General features: G+C 42.4%; 1 protein-coding gene and 1 long non-coding RNA gene across 2 annotated transcripts in view; one reads left to right on the top strand and one right to left on the bottom strand.

The window, feature by feature from the left end:
• LOC146992510 (uncharacterized) overlaps positions 1 to 7,465 on the top strand; it is a 74,956-nt gene extending 67,491 nt beyond the window's left edge. The window contains exon 3 of the long non-coding RNA XR_015036607.1: positions 7,301 to 7,465. This is a non-coding gene — a long non-coding RNA (uncharacterized LOC146992510). The remainder of the gene's footprint in view (positions 1 to 7,300) is intronic.
• On the bottom strand, positions 2,244 to 4,126 carry LOC146992513 (E3 ubiquitin-protein ligase TRIM21-like). Its single transcript, XM_085787301.1, has one exon. It carries the CDS (start codon positions 4,106 to 4,108, stop codon positions 2,423 to 2,425), a length of 1,686 nt encoding a protein of 561 aa, XP_085643427.1. The 5' UTR covers positions 4,109 to 4,126; the 3' UTR covers positions 2,244 to 2,422.
• Positions 7,466 to 22,187: the final 14,722 nt, after the last annotated feature.

Here is a 22,187-nt window from a genome sequence, read left to right on the forward strand (position 1 = left end):
TTTAAAAAATATTTAAAATTATTATCTAAGTCTCTTTGCATTTTTGACCAGAATTTTAGCCAGAAGACAAGTGTGGCTACAAAACTGGAGAAAATAATTTGTCTAGAGTTTAATTTGCAGAAAAAGTTAAATATTTGAAAAAGTATAAATAGTTAAAAAGAGAAAAGTAATGCCGATAAAGTTCAAAAAAAGCTGCACGTTTTGATATATGAATTGTTGAAATAGCACAACACCTAACACACTAACCATATGGCCACAGATAACCTGAGTTACAATGAGCTTTATACTATGAGGAATCAAAGACTGTCCAATGACAGCTGAATAATTGGAATCAAAAGTCAAGCAATGAAGTGAAAAGACTGAGGCAGGAATCAAACTCATGACCATATGATCACTAAACCTTTACTCTGCCACTCGGCTACAGAGAGCACACTGCTTTCAAAACTGTTGTCATTCATTGTAATGTGATGATGTGCTGCAAACTGGTATGAGTAATCAAGGAGATAACAAACACCTGTAACCAATTGAAGGCGGGGGAGGAGAGCAGAATTGAACATAACATAACAAGAATTCTTCCCTTGGATTCGAACCAGTGACCTTAGGGTTGGCAGACAGTTACCCTAACCCCTACACTACAGTGGAGTTGTGAAGAAGAGAGGTTGAGACTTTGATGAATGTGAGATTTTTTGTGAAAAAGTTAAATATTTGAAAAAGTATAAATAGTTAAAAAGAGAAAAGTAATGCCGATAAAGTTCAAAAAAAGCTGCACGTTTTGATATATGAATTGTTGAAATAGCACAAAGTATGAAGGACTAGAAGAAGACCGTAAAAAGGCGGAAGAAAATGGCCAAACAGAAGAACAATAGTGTGACTGCTTCAGCAGTCACACTAATTATTATCTAAGTCTCTTTGCATTTTTGACCAGAATTTTAGCCAGAAGACAAGTGTGGCTACAAAACTGGAGAAAATAATTTGTCTAGAGTTTAATTTGTGGCCGTGCTGACAGTTTAGCCAGAAAAAACTCTAGAATGTTTTTTTGCCTCTCTCCACTCTGGCACCACTCTAGCTCTGCTCGTTAGACGCAACACACACCCATTATAAAGCTGAAAAAAATCAGAAAAAGTTAAATATTTTAAAAAGTATAAATAGTTAAAAAGAGAAAAGTAATGCCGATAAAGTTCAAAAAAAGCTGCACGTTTTGATATATGAATTGTTGAAATAGCACAAAGTATGAAGGACTAGAAGAAGACCGTAAAAAGGCGGAAGAAAATGGCCGAACAGAAGAACAATAAAGAAAATGGCCGAACAGAATAATAATATTATGGAAGAAAAAATCCACACAATAACAGTAGTTATTGTTATTGCTTCGCCCGGGCACTGGTCCCTGCAGCTATTTCATAGCTGTTGGGACCAGTGCCCGGTGCGATTGCCCGTGGCCCTAATGATTAAAACAGTACCACTGTTATCTATAACGCCGTTATTCCCATCACTAGATACGGGCCGATGTTAGACTTCAACAGTGGACACAAAGTGTAAATCAGCCGTTTGACACATTCAAAGACAGGTTCAGTCTTGAATAATAACACGATGATAAAGGGTTAGTTAGAAGTAATATGTTATACATTGGAGATTGACTCATACAGTCCAGAAGTTCATATCCACCCAGTTGTTTGTGCAGCAGTTGTCATTCATCTGGACCATGTTAGTTTGTTTAACATTTGGGACTGAGGAACTCTTGTGGTTTTGTTTCAGTCAGTCCTGGATATATGTGAGATGTTTTTACAGAGGCTCCTGCTGTTAAACTGAATATCTGATAATGACCTCTTGGTGACATCATTATCTTTAAACAGTTCCTCTGTCAAGTATTTGTACTAAAGATAAAAATGGATGTCTGCAATGATATCATGTTCAATATTGTGAAGTCTGTGTTCTGTGTATTAAGCTATTAGAGAAATATCATTTTAAAAATATATCAAATCCAAACAACCTCAGTGTGTTCTGCACAGATAAATCTGTCTGGATGAATATACAATACAAGGATAGGATAGGATAGGATAGGTTTTATTTGTCATATGCATCACATAAAAACTAAATTATGTTTCACACATCCACCGTTCAATGTCAATGTCTTTGATAAAGATGTGTTAATATTCACAAGAGTCATAGTGATCAACAGTTAACATTAAACACCTGCATCTGCTTCTAACTCCCCAAACCAGATTCAGTTAATTTACAGATTCATTTCAGTGATGAACTATTTTACCAGTTTACACTGATCTAATCTAATGGACTACAGTAACAAGTGATTAAACAGCAGTTATCACACAGTTAACTTTCCTGTGTGATGATGATCTGATGAAGGTTAACTCAGTAGAAAATAAAAAGATTTACATTCATTTAATATTTACATTTGTTCCCTGAATTAAAAATCATCCAACCTCTGCAATGAACTGGATTTCTTGAACTGAACAGTTTGATTGACAGGACAGATGATCAGAGGGGCAGAGTTTTTACCTCCATAATTAGGACCAGGACTGAAGTATGCGTGTAGTTTGTCAGTGAAGCAACAGCCAGTGAAGGAGTAGATGAGAGCTGCAGCATCTACGTCATAAAAGGAGACCAGACCCTCCTCATAATCCACAAACACCCCCACCTTCTCTGGACCAGACCTTAGAGTGAGAGGGACTGGGGGGCGAGCACCAGCTTTGTACTCATTTCCATTTCTCAAATATATCGTCCAGTTACCATCCTCAGGACTCAGGTTGAAGACTCCCTTCCTGTCAGTCGACTCTCTGGCCACTCCCACATCCCAGTCAGTTTTTCCTTTAACCTGAACCTCAAGGTAAAATCTGCCTGAAGAGAAACTCTGTTTTCCTAAGCCACAGACACATTTATCAAATCTCTCTGGGTTGTCTGGGAGTTTCTTCCCCTCATCACCACAGTGAACTTGTTTTCCATCATCAGACAGGATGAGTTCAGGATGTGCTGTATCAGGATCCAGAGTCACATCCACTGCAAACTGCTGGACCCTCTTCATCTCAGCCTCCATCATCTCCTTCATCTGTCCACGGAGCGTCTCCTCCAGCTGAGACACAGCTCTCACCACAGTCCCCTCATATGATGGTGGACGGACTCTGACCTCTGTCCAGTCCTTGGTGGGTGGAGCAGCTTTCAGGGATGGGAAGCTTTGGAGGAGGTGGAGGTGGTCTTCAGAGAGTGAGAGCTGCTCCACCTCAGTGCTTCTCTTCTCCAGCTCAGAGATTTCCTGTTCCAGCTCTGTGATGAAGTCTTCAGCCTGTTTCTCTGAGCTTTTCTGTTTCTCTTCGATCTCCTTGATGAGCTGCTTCAGGCCTCTGTCAACAGACTCCTTCAGAGCAGTGAAGACCTCGACACCTTCTGCTTTCTCTCTGTCTGCAGCAGCTTTACTGATCTTCACTGACTCTTTCATCTCCTCAATCTTCAGTCGTCTCTTCTGGATCATCTGCTGAGTTTCAGCCTCTGTCTTCTGCAGCTCTGCCTTCTTTCCTTCATATTCTTCTCTCAGAGGAACAAACTCATGAGTCTTGTGGTCTAAAACAGAGCAGAGCATGCAGACACATGTCTGGTCGGTCTGACAGAACAGCTCCAGAGGTTTATCGTGCTTCCTACACATCCTGTCCTCCAGGTTCTCCACAGGCTCCATCAGCTGATGTCTCCTCAGACCTGACAGTGTCAGATGAGGCTCCAGGTGAGTCTCACAGTAGGAGGTCAGACACACCAGGCAGGACTTCAGGGCCTTCAGTTTGGTTCCAGTGCAGACGTCACAGGGAACTTCTCCTGGTTTGGAAACTTGTTGCTCTGAGCTGCTGCTGCTGGTTTTCTGTTGAGCTTCACGTCTGAACTGAGCAACAACCTCAGAGAGCAGAGTGTTGATCTTCAACTGAGGTCTTGTGTAGAAAACCTCTTTACACATTGGACACTGACATGGTACATTAACATCCCAGTGCTGAGTGATGCAGCTCTGACAGAAGTTGTGTCCACATGGTGTACTGACTGGATCAGTGAAGACATCCAGACAGATGGAGCACAGGAACTGATCTTCAGACCTCAGGTTGCTGGTAGCAGACATGTCTACACACTGAGAGAGAGAAAACAAACATTCATTTAAAAAGTCTGTCACAGTCACAGGTCATCATAATGATTAAGTGCTGAAGTTGAAGGTAACTTGATTGGTTTTGGTTCTTGAAGACGGTTCGCCTTCTCATCAACAATGAGGCCAGGGGAACTGATGAAGAAGGATCCATGTTTAACTTTAGGGGAATAAAAAGGTCAACAGGACGGCCCCACCCCCCAGGTAGAGAACTGGACCTGTTTGCCGCGACTTCCCGACCCCTTCCCAGGTGTGAATCAAAACCCAAGAAATGGAGGCTTTCAATGACCACATTACCTCAGGGGACAGCAACATCAAGTTCACAAGGGAGGAAGGACAGGTTGTTGACCAAACTGGTGCATGGGTAAAATTTACGCCGGAATAACCCTTAAAGGCAAATACAAGTCCATCCCAAAGACAAAACACCCAAACACAAACTAAGCGGTGTTATGTTCTCGTCAAGTGCAGTGAGGAATGTTCCGACCTCAATCAGCACAGAGTAAACCTCAAGCCCCATCCAGGAGATTTTCATGGCCGATCTAAGTACCAACCTCGAGGCAGGGACTCCTTTTGGCCTCGTAAAAGGTTCCTGCAGTAGAGACACACACCAACGGCACCGGCCCCATTAAATTACTCTGAAGTTCCTGCAGTGGACATGTGTCTAATTCTGTACTGGGAGCCCTCTGTCACCTCTCGTCAGACACAGTCGAGAGAAAGGAAGCAGTGAAACACACCGCCTCAACTACTGCCGACTAGACAGCAGCCTGTACGTTCTGATGCAGTAAGTTTCCCTAACATCGGGTGGCGCTAGTCTCGTGCCAGTAATCCCAAACATGAAAACAGGAAATGCCGTAACAGAGAAACCATTGAAGAAACCATGTGTGACAGTTCACAGGTCCTGTCACTATACCTCCAACTGATTGTGCTCCCTGGCTACTTGGCCAAAGGGATGCCCGTTCACCTTGCCACATTCTGGCGTTGTTGGCAGGATCCATGTAGCACTAGGGGTGGGTCCATGGATTCCTAATGTGTGGCAGCCTGTGCGGAAGCACGAGGACGTGCTTGTGAGAAGAGGGGGAGAGATGTGACAGTTGAGGGTCCTGTCACTATGCCTCCAATTGATTGTGCACCCTGGCTACTTGGCCAAAGGGATGTCCCTTTGGGTGACTGGTTAGTGCGCATGACTCTTACCCGGGAGGCGTGGGTGCAATCCCCGCACGGGCCATCTTCACCTTGCCACACATGGAGATTAAAAACAAAGTACACACAGCCTTAGCTTGTTATTACATCTTGAGAAGACGCTTTGGAAAACAAAGCTTGGCAGCAAAATGATCGCTCTGACTGAGCTGATGGTGGCGTTGTCTGCTCTCGGGCTCGTTCTTGCCCGAAGACATTGCAGGAGAAAAAATGTAAGGAGAGACGGCACCATTTGTTTACTATGGTCACTTCCGTCTATGACGATGATGAGTCTACTCTCCCGATGCCCCACGAGCCCCGACTAAGCATGTTGAAACGGGCCCGATGAGGCCCGACAGCTTCTGCGCCTCCCCGACGCAGATGAACACCCAACGCCTACCCGGCTGTCCGACTCTCCCCGACACCCGACGGTCGGGCCGGTGTGTTCCTGGCTTTATACTATACTGGGAGCCCCTCCCAAGACAGTTTAACTTTCACACCTTGGCCCATGTGACCCTAACAACTCACATGATGGGTAGCCAACGACCCTCAGGACTCCCCCCAAGGTGTTGTCCCCACCTAGGATTGAATACCTGGGACTCTTAGGCCCCGTCCAGACGAATACGCGGCTTCACCGAATCCGATCTTTTTCTTAATCGTTTTGAAAAAAATCTCAGTAAACACGGCATCGTTTTCAGAAATATCTGCGTCCACACGGATCACCTGAAAACGACCCAAAACGCTGCAGGTGTGTGTGGAGCGTGTGTGGAGCGTGTGTGGAGCGTGTGTGGAGCGTGTGTGGCGCTGCAGCGCTGCAGCGCTGCCACACATAAACACTTAAGACAGCTGAAGAAGACGGGAAGTCCCCGCTGTAATTCAATAGAAGAAGAAGTTCCCCGCTGTATTCAAACTCAAACGTGGGATTAAATGTTGACAGGGAGTCGTGTCAGAGTAAATATTACGATCAGTGATGATTAAACAGGCGCGATTCAGCCGCAGCGTCTGAGCGACGCGACGTTAGTCGGCCATTGTTGTTTTTACGTCCATAGACTGTCAGTGTGCAGCTGCTGCAGCGGTGTGTGTGTGTGTGTCTCAGGTTACAGGTAGAGCGGCGGCGTGGGGGGGCATTACATCATCGTTTCAGAAAAAAGCCGTATTAGCCGTCCAGACGAAAACGCTGGGGCGGCGTTTTCAAATTTTCCCACTCTGGGACCCGTTTTCAAAAAATACCGTTTTCACCCCCTGAAAACGGCGTATTCATGTGAACGCGAGGCCAATCCGATAAAGTATTTATCCGGATTCGAAAAAAACGGATTCGTGTGGACGGGGCCTTAAGCCCCTTTCCCACTGGCAAAAAAACAATTTAAACCCGCTAACAATTAGCCGCAGTGGGAAAGGGTCATTGACCTGCGTCGACCCGCGTCCAACAACTCTGCATTCAACACAGGTTTTAATTGGCTCACCTCTGAGAGGTAATTTTCTGGATATTGGTCCTAGAGTGGGAAAGTCAATTGACCCTTCGCGTAAGCCCCGCCCCCTTGGTTACTGTTGCTACGGCGGGCAAGCTTTCACTCCCAGCCATGCTCCTGGCAATATTTGGTATCGATTTCAAAGGAAATATCAGCAAATTTCTGGATAAACTGTTCTGAGATAATAGAGAGAAGAAGTCACAAAGATCATTCATAGTTTTCAGTGACGTGACTCGCGCAGGAGGATAAAACATCTGTTCAACGACACGACTGGACAATGTATAGAGCAGCAGTAAAGGCTCGTAATTTTACCGTCTATCAACCCACCAAGACTTAGGTCATCTCACTGGTCATGAAACGTTGTCAAACTGCAAGTTTTTGGGCGATTGTGAACCACATACAGCTTTCGCTGCTGTTTTTTTTCTCCCACCGCTGTATCAGTCAGTGAAAGCAGTCCCTGCCTGGAGGATCCCTCGCCTAAAAGCCCAGGTAAAAGCCCTAAAAGCCCAGGTAAAAGCCGTAAAAGTACAGCTGTCATTTCGGAGGTGAACATATGGTTATCCCCATATTTACACTTGTTCAAGTCGAAAAAAAAGTCCGCTCGTATCTGAACATCTCTATATTGCTGCCGCCGCCGTAGTAGCAGCAGCAGCAGCAACAACAACATCCTTCTCTACAAACAAATGTTTTTCGTCCTAGTCTCAAAATGTGTCCACAAAAGCAAACGTAATGACTCACTGCGGAAAGCTTGCCAGGCCCATAGTTACGGTTGCTAACGTAGGATTGGACAATAGCCGTTTGTGGGAGGAGTTGGCGAAGGGTCAATTGTCCCACCGTTTTTGTGTAGACACCCAAAACGGATCTTTTATGAAATGATGATGTCATATCCCCCACCACTCTAACCTGTAATCTGAACCACACCTCTAGACATTAAAGTCTATGGACATAACAACAACAACAACAACAACGGCCGGAGCTTTTCCACCTGTAGGGGTTGTGGTGGAGGAAGTTTGAGAAGCTCTGGTTTAAAGCTGTACAGAAAAGAAAAATGAATTTGATCCCACTATGGGTCTTAAAATAATCAAACAGTTTGATTGTTTGTTGTTTTTACCCAAACAGTCGCAGCGCCACTGACCCGAGCCGCCATTATCATATCGCCGGCTTTTAGCATTTTTTACTCTCTTTTTGTGTTTTTATCCTCACAAAACGGGCTGGGCTGCCCACCTCCCCTCTAAGGAGATCCCCATAGCCATTTCGGCTCTCGTTTAAAGACTCTCCAACAGTCGCAGCACCACTATTGGAGTAAGCTATACCGGCTGTCCCAACCTGCAGCTAAAGCAACCACCGGCAGGATACCACCGACACCGATCCAGGTTACCGGACGCTAAATCACCGCAGCAGGTCCAGTCTCTGGACCTGCGCCGGTAAGTTGTGATTCTGCAAACCTATCTGCTGAGTGATCTAAGGCTTCTCTACACAGTGGGCTCCCGAGGTGGAGCCCTGTGTGTAAGTTTTGCTTTGCGCTGCTAATGTTAGCCACAACAACGGCAACAGCCATAACAACAATAACAACAACAACAACAACAGCAACAGCAATTCATTCTATTCCTCAAGACACCTTTACTGGCCACAGCTGTTTCTCTCCCCAGCATTCTTCACAGATACAGATATGGCTCCACTTACCTCTCCGTCCCCGCCTGGTTGTCGCAGCTGTGTCCGCCTGACCGACAAGATCTCCGAGCTGGAAAAAAGGATATCCAATCTGTACCAGATCCAGGCGGCAGAAAACTTCATGGACACCATCATCTTCAGCCCCGCACAACCTGTTCCCCAGATGCCCGAGTCCATCACCCTCCCCCCCCGTAGATGAGGTCAGCGCTGCGTCACCTGACGAGCCCGGAGACATCGCTCGCCATTCGGCCACTGACGCTCCTCTGCCGGCCACCGTCGCTCCTCTGCCGGCCACCGACGCTCCTCTGCCGGCCACCGCTCCCGATGACACCTGGTCTCGGCTTGGAGCAAAGCCTAAAGCCGCGACCAGCTCCACACCTGTTCATCCGGAGCACTGGATCCGAGCAGGCGCCAGCAAAGGGAAATACAGTTCATCCACCCACGCTCCTGCACCTCCACGCTTTAATATCCAGCTGAACAATAAATACGACATTCTTAGTGTCAAGGATTTCCCCTCCCTGGACGACGGATCACGGGTCTCCCCACCACTTACTCCTGAGCGTAGCAACTTTCGCAGGAAATCCCAGCCCCTGTTTACACCTGCTCTTCGGAGATCCGTGGCTCTTCGCTCCCTTAACTCCGGTCGTCCCTCCTTGTCCTCCCGGCCACCACATCAGCTGACTTCACCAACGGACCAGTCTCGTCAGAGCCCCCCGCGAAGGTCAGTAGCACACACCCAGGTGCTGCGCCCCCCCTCCCTGCTCGTGATCGGCACATCACTAGTCAGGCATGTAGCGGTGCCCGGAGGGAGGACATTCTGTCACCCAGGTGCAACTGTTAATGACATTAAATCAGCTGCTCTGCTCCTAAGCGACCAGCACAGGTCTGTCGCTACCTTAGTCCTTGAGGCAGGCGTAAATGATATAAAAAATCAGCGGTCGGAGGAGCTCAAACAGGATTTTACCCGCCTCGTTGACGCACTGCTGGACACCGGTAAACAGCTAATCATTTCCGGTCCGCTGCCCGCTCCGCGATTCGGCGATCTTAAATTCAGCCGCCTCCGTCAGCTCCACATCTGGCTGAAAGGCTACTGTATGCACAAAGGTATCCCCTTTGTGGATAACTTCGCAGCCTTCCTGAAAAGACCGCAGTTCTTTAAAAGAGATGGCTTACATCCAAACCGTGAAGGCTCAGGCCTCCTAGCCTCCAACATTGAATTGACTCTCCAATCATGTTCCGCCTGACTCACTGTAACCCCGTATAGCTCCCCCTACCTCTGTAGCAGCTTCACTACACCTAAGAGCATCCCTGTAAGAGTGACAAATAGACCACACAGATCATTCATTCTGCCTACAACTAATTTTAGAAATCCACTCAACCTGGTTCCAGTCAGATCTTCTTCTCGCCTTATAACCTGCCTGTCAGCTATCACTCCTCCAGTCTCTAGTACTGCCGAGTCATTAGTTCCACCCCAGCTCAGTGAACTCAGGTCAATACATGAATTTCAAACCTGTGATGGGCTTAAATTCCTGCATTTAAACATAAGGAGTTTGCTGTCAAAGCTTGATTTTATTAATGTGCTGATTACCGAATCAAACCTTGACATTTTAGTCATCACAGAGTCATGGCTCTCTGGAAAAGTGTCAGACTCGGATGTAGCCATTAAGGGTTTCAATCTGTTTAGAGCAGACAGGAAATCAAGAGGGGGCGGGGTCATAATCTACATCAAAGAGCATCTGGTAGTGCACGTAATTTCCTCTGCCTCTGTGCCCAATTGTTGTGAATGTATTATTCTGGATGTCAGTGTTGGGGGCGATAGTCATATCACAATTAGTGGGATTTATCGTCCACCCTCTGCCCCTATCTCAGCCTTAGAAGAGCTAGGAAAACTATTCTCTCCCTATATTTCCTCTGAGTTAGTTATACTGGGTGATCTGAATTTAGATTGGTTGTCTCCCTGTTCATCTAAGCTTAAAGAGTTATGCCTCGAATTAAATTTGTCCCAGCTGATCTCCTATCCCACTAGGCCTAATAATAAGGATAACTCTAAATCCACGTTGATTGATCTTATTCTGACTAACAGGCCGCAGAAATATCCATGTAGCGGAGTTCTCGCTCAGGATATCAGTGACCACTGTCCTATAGCCTGTGTTAGAATGACCAAAAGTCAGAGTTCCAGGGGACGTACCATCAGAAAGCGCAACTTTAAAAACTTCAATGAGCAAGCTTTTATAAATGACTTGTCTCATGTTGACCTAAAAAAGGTTGACTTAATCCCGGACTCTGAGCTGGCCTTTGAGTATTTTCGGAGTGTTTTTAGCTCTCTCATAGATAAACATGCCCCGTACAAGAAATTCCGTATAAAAAATCGGTCCAATCCCTGGTTCACTCCTGACCTATCTGAAGCTATCCATGTCAGAGATCTGGCCTGGTCTAAGGCCAGACTCTCTAACAGCCCATCTGATTGGCTGCTCTTCAGAAAGCTGCGCAACAAATGCATCAGCTCAATCAGGAGGGCTAAATCCACTTTCTATTTATCCTCTCTTGCTTCCAGCCAAGGTGATGCTACCAAATTTTGGAAAACCATAAAATCTCTAAATTCCACACCTATCTCTACTCTCCCCTCGCAAATAACTTGTGGTAACTCCTGCATTTCTAATAAATCGGATATGTGTGATGCTTTTAATCACCATTTCATAGCCTCTAGTCATTTGTTTGATAACAACATTGTCCCAGCTCCTCCTGACCCAGTATTCGTGACTGCATCCAACCCACTAGCAGTCTTTACAATGAGACCGGTAAGCCATGCCGAGGTAATGAAAGCAATCATTCACCTTGACTGCAAGAAATCCAAAGGTGAAGATGACCTTGATCCATATCTTCTGCACTTGAGTGCCCCCTTAATTGCCGCACCGCTTACACACATCTTTAATATGACATTTTCATCTGGTAAAATCCCTGCTGTGTGGAAGGCTGCACAGGTTGTTCCATTATTCAAGGGTGGTATTGCTAATAATTTAGATAACTATCGACCAATCTCAAAGCTCTGCTGTTTAGCCAAAATTTTAGAATCCCTTGTAAACTCCCAACTGCAAGCCTTTTTGGACTCAAACAACATTCTTCAACCAGAACAGTCAGGTTTCAGACCGGGTCACAGCACTACCACAGCTACAGCACTTGTTATTAATTAACATCATTAATGGGTTAGACTCTCACCAGCATTGCACAGCTCTTTTCATTGATTTGTCAAAAGCTTTTGACACTGTAGACCATAACATCCTGTTACACAAGCTCTCGTCCATCGGCCTTGATAGCCCCTCTCTCAACTGGTTCTCCAATTATCTCACTGGGAGAACGCAAGCAGTTGCTGTAGATGGATTTAGATCCAGCTCGCTCTCATTGCAAAAAGGTGTTCCGCAAGGGTCCATTCTTGGTCCCCTTCTATTCTCTCTTTATGTCAATAATATTGTTACCCCATCCCCAGCCTGCAATGTCCATTATTACGCAGACGATACTATCTTATATAGCATTGCACCTACTCTCACCTCAGCTGTTGTTAATTTACAATCTACCTTCAACCATTTCCAGTCGTCTCTTGTAGCTTATAAACTTGTACTGAACTCCAGCAAAACTAAATGTATGTTGTTCACAAGGTCCCATGAAAGCATCTCCCCTCTCAGTATTCACACATTAGATGGTCAGCTTATTGAAACGGTCAACGCTTACAAATACTTAGGCATCTGGCTGGACTCCAGGCTTTCCTTTCGTAACCACGTGGACCACCTTATCAACAAACTTAGGTCCAGAATTGGTTTTCTATACAGAAACAAGTCTTGCTTCTCATCACAGAGCAAGAAGATTATTGTTCATGCCACTGTACAGTAATGTCTGTTCTTGATTTCAATGATGTGATATATATGCATGCCTCAGCCTCAGCACTGAAACCCCTAGACTCTATCTTTCATAGTGCCCTACGCTTTATCACCGGGGACCCATATTTAACACACCACTGCTCTTTATATAGCAAGGTGGGTTGGCCATCACTCACCACCCGCAGAGAACAGCACTACTATTCATCTACAAAGCTCTACTCGGAATGCTTCCCCCGTATTTAACTTCACTTTTGCATTCTCGCTCTACAGGTCTCCCTACCCGCTCCCAGTCCCACATCAGACTCCACCTCCCTTACACAAACTCAGAGTTAGGAAAAACTGCCTTCTCCTTCTATGCCCCACACCGATGGAACAAATTACAAAACTCACTGAAAATCGATAGACTTATCTCACTTGAGGCTTTCAAAAACCTACTTCTCACCGCAGTTTTGGGGGCTCAGACGTGCACTTGCTTCAGTTAGTGATTTTACTACTCCTGTTTTCATAACTGTATTTTATTGTGTTGTATTGATGTTTGATGTTTCATTTTTCTGTGAACTCTGTATGCTACAGGGCATCCTTGAAAAAGAGAGCTCGCTCTCAATGGATCTACCCGGTTAAAATAAAGGTAAAATAAAATAAAATAAAAATTAGTGTAATAACTCATCTATCAGACGATGGAGGCCAAACTTTATGCAAAATTCTCTTTTCGAGTAAATCCGGGATGAAAGTGTGGTAGTTTTTTTTCACATTGGATAATGCAGGCGCACGGATTATGCGTCACATTGCTCATAGTTAGAGCAATTTAGCAGGATACTCTGACCATCTGTGAAAAAATTTATTACCACTAGCTTTCTTTACCATCGTGTTCCTGTAGGTGTCTAGTTACAGCTCTCAATTTATTTATTTCCAAATCCATTGGGAAAATTCTGGAGAGTCAATCAAAGTTAAGGTGCCCAGAGGGCTCAGGTGAAAAAAAAGAAAAAAAAAAGAAAATTCTAATTTAAGCTTGTGAGATGTCTGACTAGGGGTTTTAAGGGGTGCTGAGTTCATTTCAACCATTAGTTTTGAGTAAAAATGTTTCCCTGACCATATATTATTGGTATATTTGAGTTATAGTGTATGGCAAAGGGTATAGTAAAAGTCATTGTTGAACAGATTCTAGCCTATTCTAAATCTAAAGATTCCATTCTAAAAATAAATAAATAAATAAAATGAAAACAAAAAAGAAGAAAGAAATACAAAATACTTCAGAAGAGTACACTAGTTAGAAAAAAAAAAAACACAAATAGTGGGAACATACCGCACACTAGACTGGGTTATGAGGATCTTTAGTTTATTTCAGAGCAACGCGTTACGCTTGTGGCTTCTTCAGGCTCATGCTGAGACCAGGAAGTCAGGGGATTTTTAAAGGAAATGGTACTCAATCAATTTACATAAGTAATTGAACAAGGTGAAAACATATTTAACAATCAAACATCAATGGCTGGGGAGTACCATAGAAATGGATAAAACATATATTTAAGTGCATTCAGCAGCTTTACAGCAAATGTGAGTACAGGTGTACCTTCAGTGATTCACTTACAGAAAGGCAGTGTCTATACACAACAATACAACAATACAACACAAACAGGTCATATACAAATAGGCAATGTCATCCATCATAACATCAAAAATATATACATACCGAGGATGAACACAGGTGTTAATAGTGAGGATGATATCACTCAAGTAGAGCAACAATAGGCAGATCATCTTTTCGTCATTTTCAGTCAGACCAGACCAGTCATACTTCAGAAGAGTGATGACACCAACTGTGCACATGCATGATACCCAGTACATGAGTGTGGTTTCTATGGTCATGATGCCCTCTGGAAGGATTGAGAGGGAGCATTGCATCATGGCAAATATTTTTGGAGAACAAACACGATTTTAAGGTATGATAGTTACCTTTTGACATAATAATAGTTTTTCCTTCTGCTAGCACACGCTTTTATCTAGTAAATTAAGAAATGCATTAATATTCTCTTGTTTATTGCTTAAAAAGAACAACCATTCACCTAGCTAATGTTAGATAACTATCTAGTTAGCAAGCATGAGAGTCATTAGCAAATGTTGATAATGTCCATAGGAGCTAGTTTATGTTGTAATGTAGTGATGAGCTACAGCTAATTTATGTAGTAATTCAGTTTCAATAGGTACACAACTGTCTTGATCGAGTCCATGGTCCATCATATTGGGGAAAAAATATATAACCAGTGTGATCAATTGAGTTGTGGCAACCTTCTCTACTATAGTAACCTTAGTCTAGTTGTATGGACCACCACAGTCTGTTTTGACAAAAACCATGACACTTGTCTATTTTAGCAGGTACAACATGTGCATGATTAAATTATCTGACTTTGAGTAATTTAATCATGCACATATGTGTCTACCTATTATCCAGACATGGCTCAGGAGTTGTATCATGTCACCTTTTACATGCAAAAATCATATTTTTGTGAAAAAAACATGCTTTCCACAGCATCATGGGGTCCTCTCCTTCATGGCCATGGGGAAATGGAAGGGGCTTGAAAACATAATGGTCAGATGACCAAAAATGTGTTCCTCTTGTTTATTGCTTAAAAAGAACAACCATTCACCTAGCTAATGTTAGATAACTATCTAGTTAGCAAGCATGAGAGTCATTAGCAAATGTTGATAATGTCCATAGGAGCTAGTTTATGTTGTAATGTAGTGATGAGCTACAGCTAATTTATGTAGTAATTCAGTTTCAATAGGTACACAACTGTCTTGATCGAGTCCATGGTCCATCATATTGGGGAAAAAATATTGAGTTGAGTTGTGGCAACCTTCTCTACTATAGTAACCTTAGTCTAGTTGTATGGACCACCACAGTCTGTTTTGACAAAAACCATGACACTTGTCTATTTTAGCAGGTACAACATGGAGTTTATGGCTTGAGGTGCTTCATTTGTGATGGTCCTGGGACTGAGATTCAAAAGCTCTCAAAAGTCACCTCAAAAGGCCGTCCTCAGATTTTAGCTTATTCTGAGGGTGTGGATGATGCAGCATTAATCAGAAGACTGCATGAGGACTCTTTGTCTCGGTGCTGTGTCCAACAAACTGTTTTTTAGTCGGTCTTGGTAGAAATTATCAGGTGCATGATACAACTCCTGAGCCATGTCTGGATAATAGGTAGACACATATGTGCATGATTAAATTACTCAAAGTCAGATAATTTAATCATGCACATGTTGTACCTGCTAAAATAGACAAGTGTCATGGTTTTTGTCAGTGTTCACACCAGAGAAATTAACACTAAGAAAATGAATAATATAAATACAAGAGAACAATATAACATAGAATGAGACTAAATGAAATTACAGTGATGTGATATCAGTAACCAGAGTTGTGTCAGATCACTAATAAAACACACATGGTGTTTATGATTAGAGCATAATGAGCTGGATTAGAAAAATACATGAATTCAAAACTATAATCTGAATAACAAACGAATCAGAATCAGAATCAGAAAAGTTTTTATTGCCAAGAGCAGTGCAGGTCAGTTTACAGCACAAGGAACCTGGCGTGGTGTCAGGTGCCGACACAGAAGGTACAAAAAACAATAAAAAAAAGTAGCGATAAAATAAAATTAAATTAAATGAGATAAAATAAAATAGCATAGAATGAATGTAAAATATGGTAAATACATTTTATATTAGGTCTATGTATCTTTTTTTTTTTCTCAATGAGCTTTATTGAAAACATTGTACATACAAACGGATGCACAGAGAACAAGGTTGTGCATACAATCAAACATGAAACATCAGACAGGTGCTCATAAAAAAACATAAATAATAAATAAATCAAAATAAAATAAGGGTATTTTAAGCCATGTTAGAAAACATAAAATAATGGAAAATATAATAAATAAATTAACATATTATATGGCAGAAGAAAAAAAAAAGGAAAAAAAGGGAAATATGTGTAAGCTTTATTCTACTTCTTTATTCTTTGAAAAATCTCTCATAAATATCTATGGATGTGATGCTTTGTTTAGTGTCAATTAGTGTAAGGGATTTCATGTACTCTTTGAACTCATGCAAGAAACCTCTGAAGTTGGGTGAGGTTTTGGAGTGTTTACATTCATGTATGTGAAATTTTGCCATACAAAATGAATAAGTTCATAATAAAGGTGATGTCGTTTTCTTCATGGACAAAAAACATAATCACACTTTTGCAGTCAATTATAGGTCTATGTATCTTTTCTATTCTCTGATCTTTGACCTGACGAATCAAAATGTCCTTGGTGGTTGTGAGTGACGTCATGTTCGGTTCCGGTCGGCAGGGGTCGCACGCTGCTCGGCTCGTCGCGCGCCGCAGTAGACGAAGCAGCAGCAGAAGAAGCAGGTGGAGCTGTTGGGCCCATTAACAAGTGGTAACGTAGATTCATCCACATTAATATGAGACTTTTTTTTATAACCAAATAGAAACTCCTCGTTGTCCCTTTAAATCTGACTCAAATCTGGTACAGGTGTAAATGTAATGACATAAAAAACATTAAAAACTACAAAATGATTAGAGTATTTAACTCTGACTGACCGTGGAACAGCGCGAGAGTTAATTTCTTTAAGAGTTCATTCTTAGAAACTAGAGTTAAAAGGTCCTTAAATTCGTTTAGAAAAAATTATAGTGATTCATTGATGTGAAAAATAAGAAATTTACTCCTACTCTTACTTTAACTGAAAGTAAATTTAGGTTGAAGCTTGTGCACACTGGCATGGACGGACAGGTGCGTAGGAGAAGACCGGCGTGGTCGTGTAACATGAGAGAAAACTCCCACACACTGTCATCACTTGCAAAGTTTTATTAGGTGGGACAACGTTTTGGTCCTGAGAACCCGACGAAGGTCTCAGGACCGAAACATTATTCCACTTTTCTCTTACTGGAGTAACATGTCGACTGAGCTACTTTTACTTGTAACAAAGTAAATTTTGAGCAGTAGTATTTGTACTCTTACTCAAGTACTGGGGTCGAGTACTCTGTCCATGTCTGGTTAGTTACTTTCCCCAAGAAGTAACTGAGTTAGTAGGCTACCTGTATTACTACTTTATAAAAGTAACTAATTACTAGGAAAAGTGACTATTGCGTTACTTCTTAAAAATCAAAATGCTCAAATATGTCAAATTACTTGGACTTCCCTAGCCTCGTAAACCAGCTTCTCCCGGAAATGCATTTCATTTCATTTCTGAGGGAGAGTCTGGCCTCATCCCCCCTGTAAGCATTTGGGGTGGGCGGGAGCTGGGCGGGAGTAGTAGCGTTGACAGACAACCCCATTCAGCCAATCAGCAAGTTGGTATATTAAACTTTTGCCAACTTCCACCTGTGTGGAGGGATACTGAGTGAGTCGGTTAGTTCCAGATAAACAACTTGTTTTCCGACCAGTTGATGGACTGAAACTAATGTGTATATAACGTCCTACACAGTGTGTTATTATTTAGTGAAAGGACTCCGTGAGTCAAGTAATGGAGCATTTTATTGTCAGTTATGGTAACAGAGTTATAACGGGGGAAACAGTAACTTTATTGATTAAAACAGTACCACTGTTATCTACAGTATAATGCCCTTATTCCCATCACTAGATACGGGCCAGTGTTAGACTTCAACAGTGGACAATTGACTCATACAGTCCAGAAGTTCATATCCACCCAGTTGTTCGTGCAGCAGTTGTGATTCATCTGGACCATGTTCGTGTGTTCAACATTTACCCAAAGGGACTGAGGAAGTCTTGTTTTGTTTCAGTCAGTCCTGGATATGTGAGATGTTTTTACAGAGGCTCCTACCGTTAAACTGAATATCTGATATTTACCTGTTGGTGACATCATTATCTTTAAACAGTTCCTCTGTCAAGTATTTGTACTAAAGATAAAAATGGTTGTCTGCAACGATATCATGTTCAATATTGTGACGTCTGTGTTCTGTGTTATCATATTAGAGAAATATGATTTAACAAATATTAAATCCTAACAACCTCAGTGTGTTCTGCACAGATAAATCTGTCTGGATGAATATACAATACATTGTCTTTGATAAAGATGTGTTAATGTTTCAAAAGAGTCATAGTGATCAACAGTTGCATTAACTAGAAAATTTCCTCTGGAGAAATTTTGAAAGGCCCACGGGGCTACTGCCGGTTTTGCCATCTCTGTCAACATGGGAATCAAACCCACGATCTTAAGGTCAAGACAGAGCTGATCAGACAGACACATGATCATCTTTCTATAAGCACTGATATGGAGGAGCTGTAATCACATTAGGTTAACTGTGTGTGTGTGTGTGTGTGTGTGTGTGTGATCACATCACATGAAGTTACCTGTGTGTGTTAGAGTGTGGGAGAGGAGTGCGCGCTTCCGCACGCATTTGTATGTTACCTGTGTGTTTTGATGTGTGTGTGTCTGTAACTGTAATCACATGAAGCTGGTTCTAGAGTCTGTGTGTGTGTGTGTGTGTGTGTGTGTGTGTGACTGACTTGACACATAGTTAGTTAGTAGCTGCATCCTGTGTCAGTCTGATTTAGCTGTGTCTGTGTTTATAAACATTTAAACGAGCGCCAGGTGGATTGTTTATGAAGTTAATGAGCTCTGGCCTGAGGATCAGAACGTGGAGTAATACGACAATACACAAGACTTGTGTCTACTGTTTAAAGTTTAAATGAAGTCTCTAGGTGAAAGTATGCCTGAGCAGTAGACGTTTGTTAAACTCCAATGATTGGTCTTGTGTGTGTGTAACTGTAATCACATGAAGCTGGTTCTAGAGTCTGTGTGTGTGTGTTATGAGCTGCATCCTGTGTCAGTCTGATTTAGCTGTGTCTGTGTTTATAAACATTTAAACGAGCGCCAGGTGGATTGTTTATGAAGTTAACGAGCTCTGGCCTGAGGATCAGAGGTTACCACGGCGATAGGGGCCCCCGCAGGCTGAGACAGACAGAAACGTGGAGAAAAAGAGCAATTTTCTGCCTCTGCACCGGTCTCACATTTAGGCTTAGGGTGAGAAAACGGTTACTCCTATCAGAACAAAACACAGATCACGTTGTTTTAAGGACTTCCTGAAAAATTTGGTACGATTTGGTGTTTCTACAGTAAATATTTTGGAGACGCTGGCAGTTTTAAAACATCGGTCCGTTCTGCTTCTCTCAGAAAATATTTGTATTGGAGTCAATGAGGAGCAGAGACAGACGTGGCCGCACTCAGAGGCTTATTCTGTAAATTATGTAAGTCTCTCTGATATTTTGAGCACATGATATGAGAGATAACAAGTTTGTCTTACAAATTCTGAAAAAATTATGTGTGTAGAGTGTAAATTGTGGCCGGGCCGAGTGTGGAAAGAGAAAAAATCTGGAGTTTTTCTGGCATCTCTCCCACTCTAACCGATGATGTCACGTGCTCTGACACGAACATTCTGTGCAATACACAACCATTATAATCTCATAATTTCTCCAAAAATGATCATGGTCATTGATCAGGGATTGATCAAAAACTATATGACCTATCAAAACGTGGAGTAATACGACAATACACAAGACTTGTGTCTACTGTTTAAAGTTTAAATGGAGTCTCTAGGTGAAAGTATGCCTGAGCAGTAGACGTTTGTTAAACTCCAATGATTGGTCTTTTTCGCTCTTTTATTCCCGCCCGTCCCATTGACTTCAATGCAAAATTTTGCGCAGTTTTTCGCGACTTATGTCGCAAAAAATTCGTACACTGTTGAGAAAAGTAATAGCACACCGATCCCGATCAAGACACACGTTTTGATATATAATTTGTAGTAGCGAATCGCCGGAAGTGGAAAAATAACTAGAAAAGGATAGCATTTCCTGCAGAAAATGCGTGTGAATGCTGAAAGCAGCTGAACGCTGTTGCTGAACCAATGCTGAATGAGCTGAAGAAATTGTTGAATCAATGCTAAATTAGTTGACGAAACTGCTAAAGCAATGTTGAAAAGACTAATGCTAGAGTAGAGTAGAGTAGAGTAGAGTAGAGAGTAGAGGAATACTTTATTCATCCGTAGGAGGGAAAAAGCTGAAACATGTAACTTGTAGTGTGAGATGAATGCCTTTTAAAGGTAAAAAGCAGTAGAAATGCTAAAGGGAGAAGAAAACATTGAAATCCTGCATGTTTAAATGTAATGGTTAAATAGTTGAAATCTGCAGCTAACCTGACAGGAAGGACAACTGATGAACCAGCACTAACATAGCCGAAGCAATGGCTGAGAATATATTTAAAAGTAGAAGATGTGAGACTTTGTATGAAATGGCTGGAAATTACTTGAATTGTCAAAGAAGAGTTTGAAAAATTCCTGAATTAGGAAAAAAGTTAATGCCTACTGAAATACATTGTAAACTGACAGCAGAAGAACATTGTTGAAGAATATAGATCATTAGCATTAGCTGAGGAGTAGAACATGTAAACAGCGGGTTTAATGGTGTGAAATGGTTGAGAAGAGCCTCAGTAGTTTAGGATACGTGTAAAACAATGTGTTCAACATGACCAAAATGGAGAAATGTGTATTTTCAGTTTAAATAGCTAAAGAACAAAATTAACAGCAACGAGTCCATTAACTACAACAGGAAGATAGAGAGGTACATACAAAACAGTCAGAAAAGTGTGTGTGTGTGTGTGATATGTGTGTATGGTCAGTGTGTGTCCATATGTGTGTGTGTGTGTGTGTGTGTGTGTTGGATATGTGTGTATGGTCAGTGTGTGTCCATTTGTGTGTGTGTGTTGGATATGTGTGTATGATCAGTGTGTGTCCATTTGTGTGTGTGTGTGTGTGTGTGTGTGTGTGTGTGTGTTGGATATGTGTGTATGGTCAGTGTGTGTCCATTTGTGTGTGTGTGTGTTGGATATGTGTGTATGGTCAGTGTGTGTCCATTTGTGTGTGTGTGTGTTGGATATGTGTGTATGGTCAGTGTGTGTCCATTTGTGTGTGTGTGTGTGTTGGATATGTGTGTATGGTCAGTGTGTGTCCATGTGTGTGTGTGTGTGTGTGTGTGTGTGTGTGTGTGTGTGTGTGTTGGATATGTGTGTATGGTCAGTGTGTGTCCATTTGTGTGCGTGTGTTGGATATGTATGTATGGTCAGTGTGTCTCCATTTGTGTGTGTGTGTTGGGTGTGTATGGTCAGTGTGTGTCCATTTGTGTGTGTGTGTTGGATATGTGTGTATGGTCAGTGTGTGTCCATTTGTGTGTGTGTGTTGGCTCTGTGTGTATGGTCAGTGTGTGTGTGTGTGTTGGATATGTGTGTATGGTCAGTGTGTGTCCATTTGTGTGTGTGTGTGTGTGTGTGTTGGATATGTGTGTATGGTCAGTGTGTGTCCATTTGTGTGTGTGTGTGTGTGTGTGTGTGTGTGTGTGTTGGATATGTGTGTATGGTCAGTGTGTGTCCATTTGTGTGTGTGTGTGTGTGTGTTGGATATGTGTGTATGGTCAGTGTGTGTCCATTTGTGTGTGTGTGTTGGATATGTGTGTATGGTCAGTGTGTGTCCATTTGTGTGTGACTCCACAGAGCTGAGCTCTCTTTTCACAAATACTGATAAAAAGATTTTAACTATGTTATAGGCTTGTTTGACAATGTTAGAAAAATAGATGGGAGATGGGAGGGCATATTAAATGTCATTCCCTCTTTTTCTTTTTATTCTTTTCCTTTTTGTGTGTGTGTGTGTGTGTTGTGCTGTTTATTGTTTAGCGTTTATTGTATATTGTTTATCGTTTATTGTTTGGACCCAAACGTTATGTTTTTAATGATTTGTGTCAATAAATTAACTAACTAACTGTGTGTGTTGGATATGTGTGTATGGTCAGTGTGTGTC

This window comes from Trachurus japonicus, chromosome 1 (assembly GCF_045865225.1).
Source record: "Trachurus japonicus isolate A0001 chromosome 1, Traja_1.0".
In the NCBI taxonomy this organism is placed as follows: domain Eukaryota; kingdom Metazoa; phylum Chordata; class Actinopteri; order Carangiformes; family Carangidae; genus Trachurus; species Trachurus japonicus.

Bases quoted from the DNA above. Each gene is read 5' to 3' on its own strand.
- LOC146992513 (XM_085787301.1), bottom strand. From the start codon at position 4,108: ATGTCTGCTACCAGCAACCTGAGGTCTGAAGATCAGTTCCTGTGCTCC.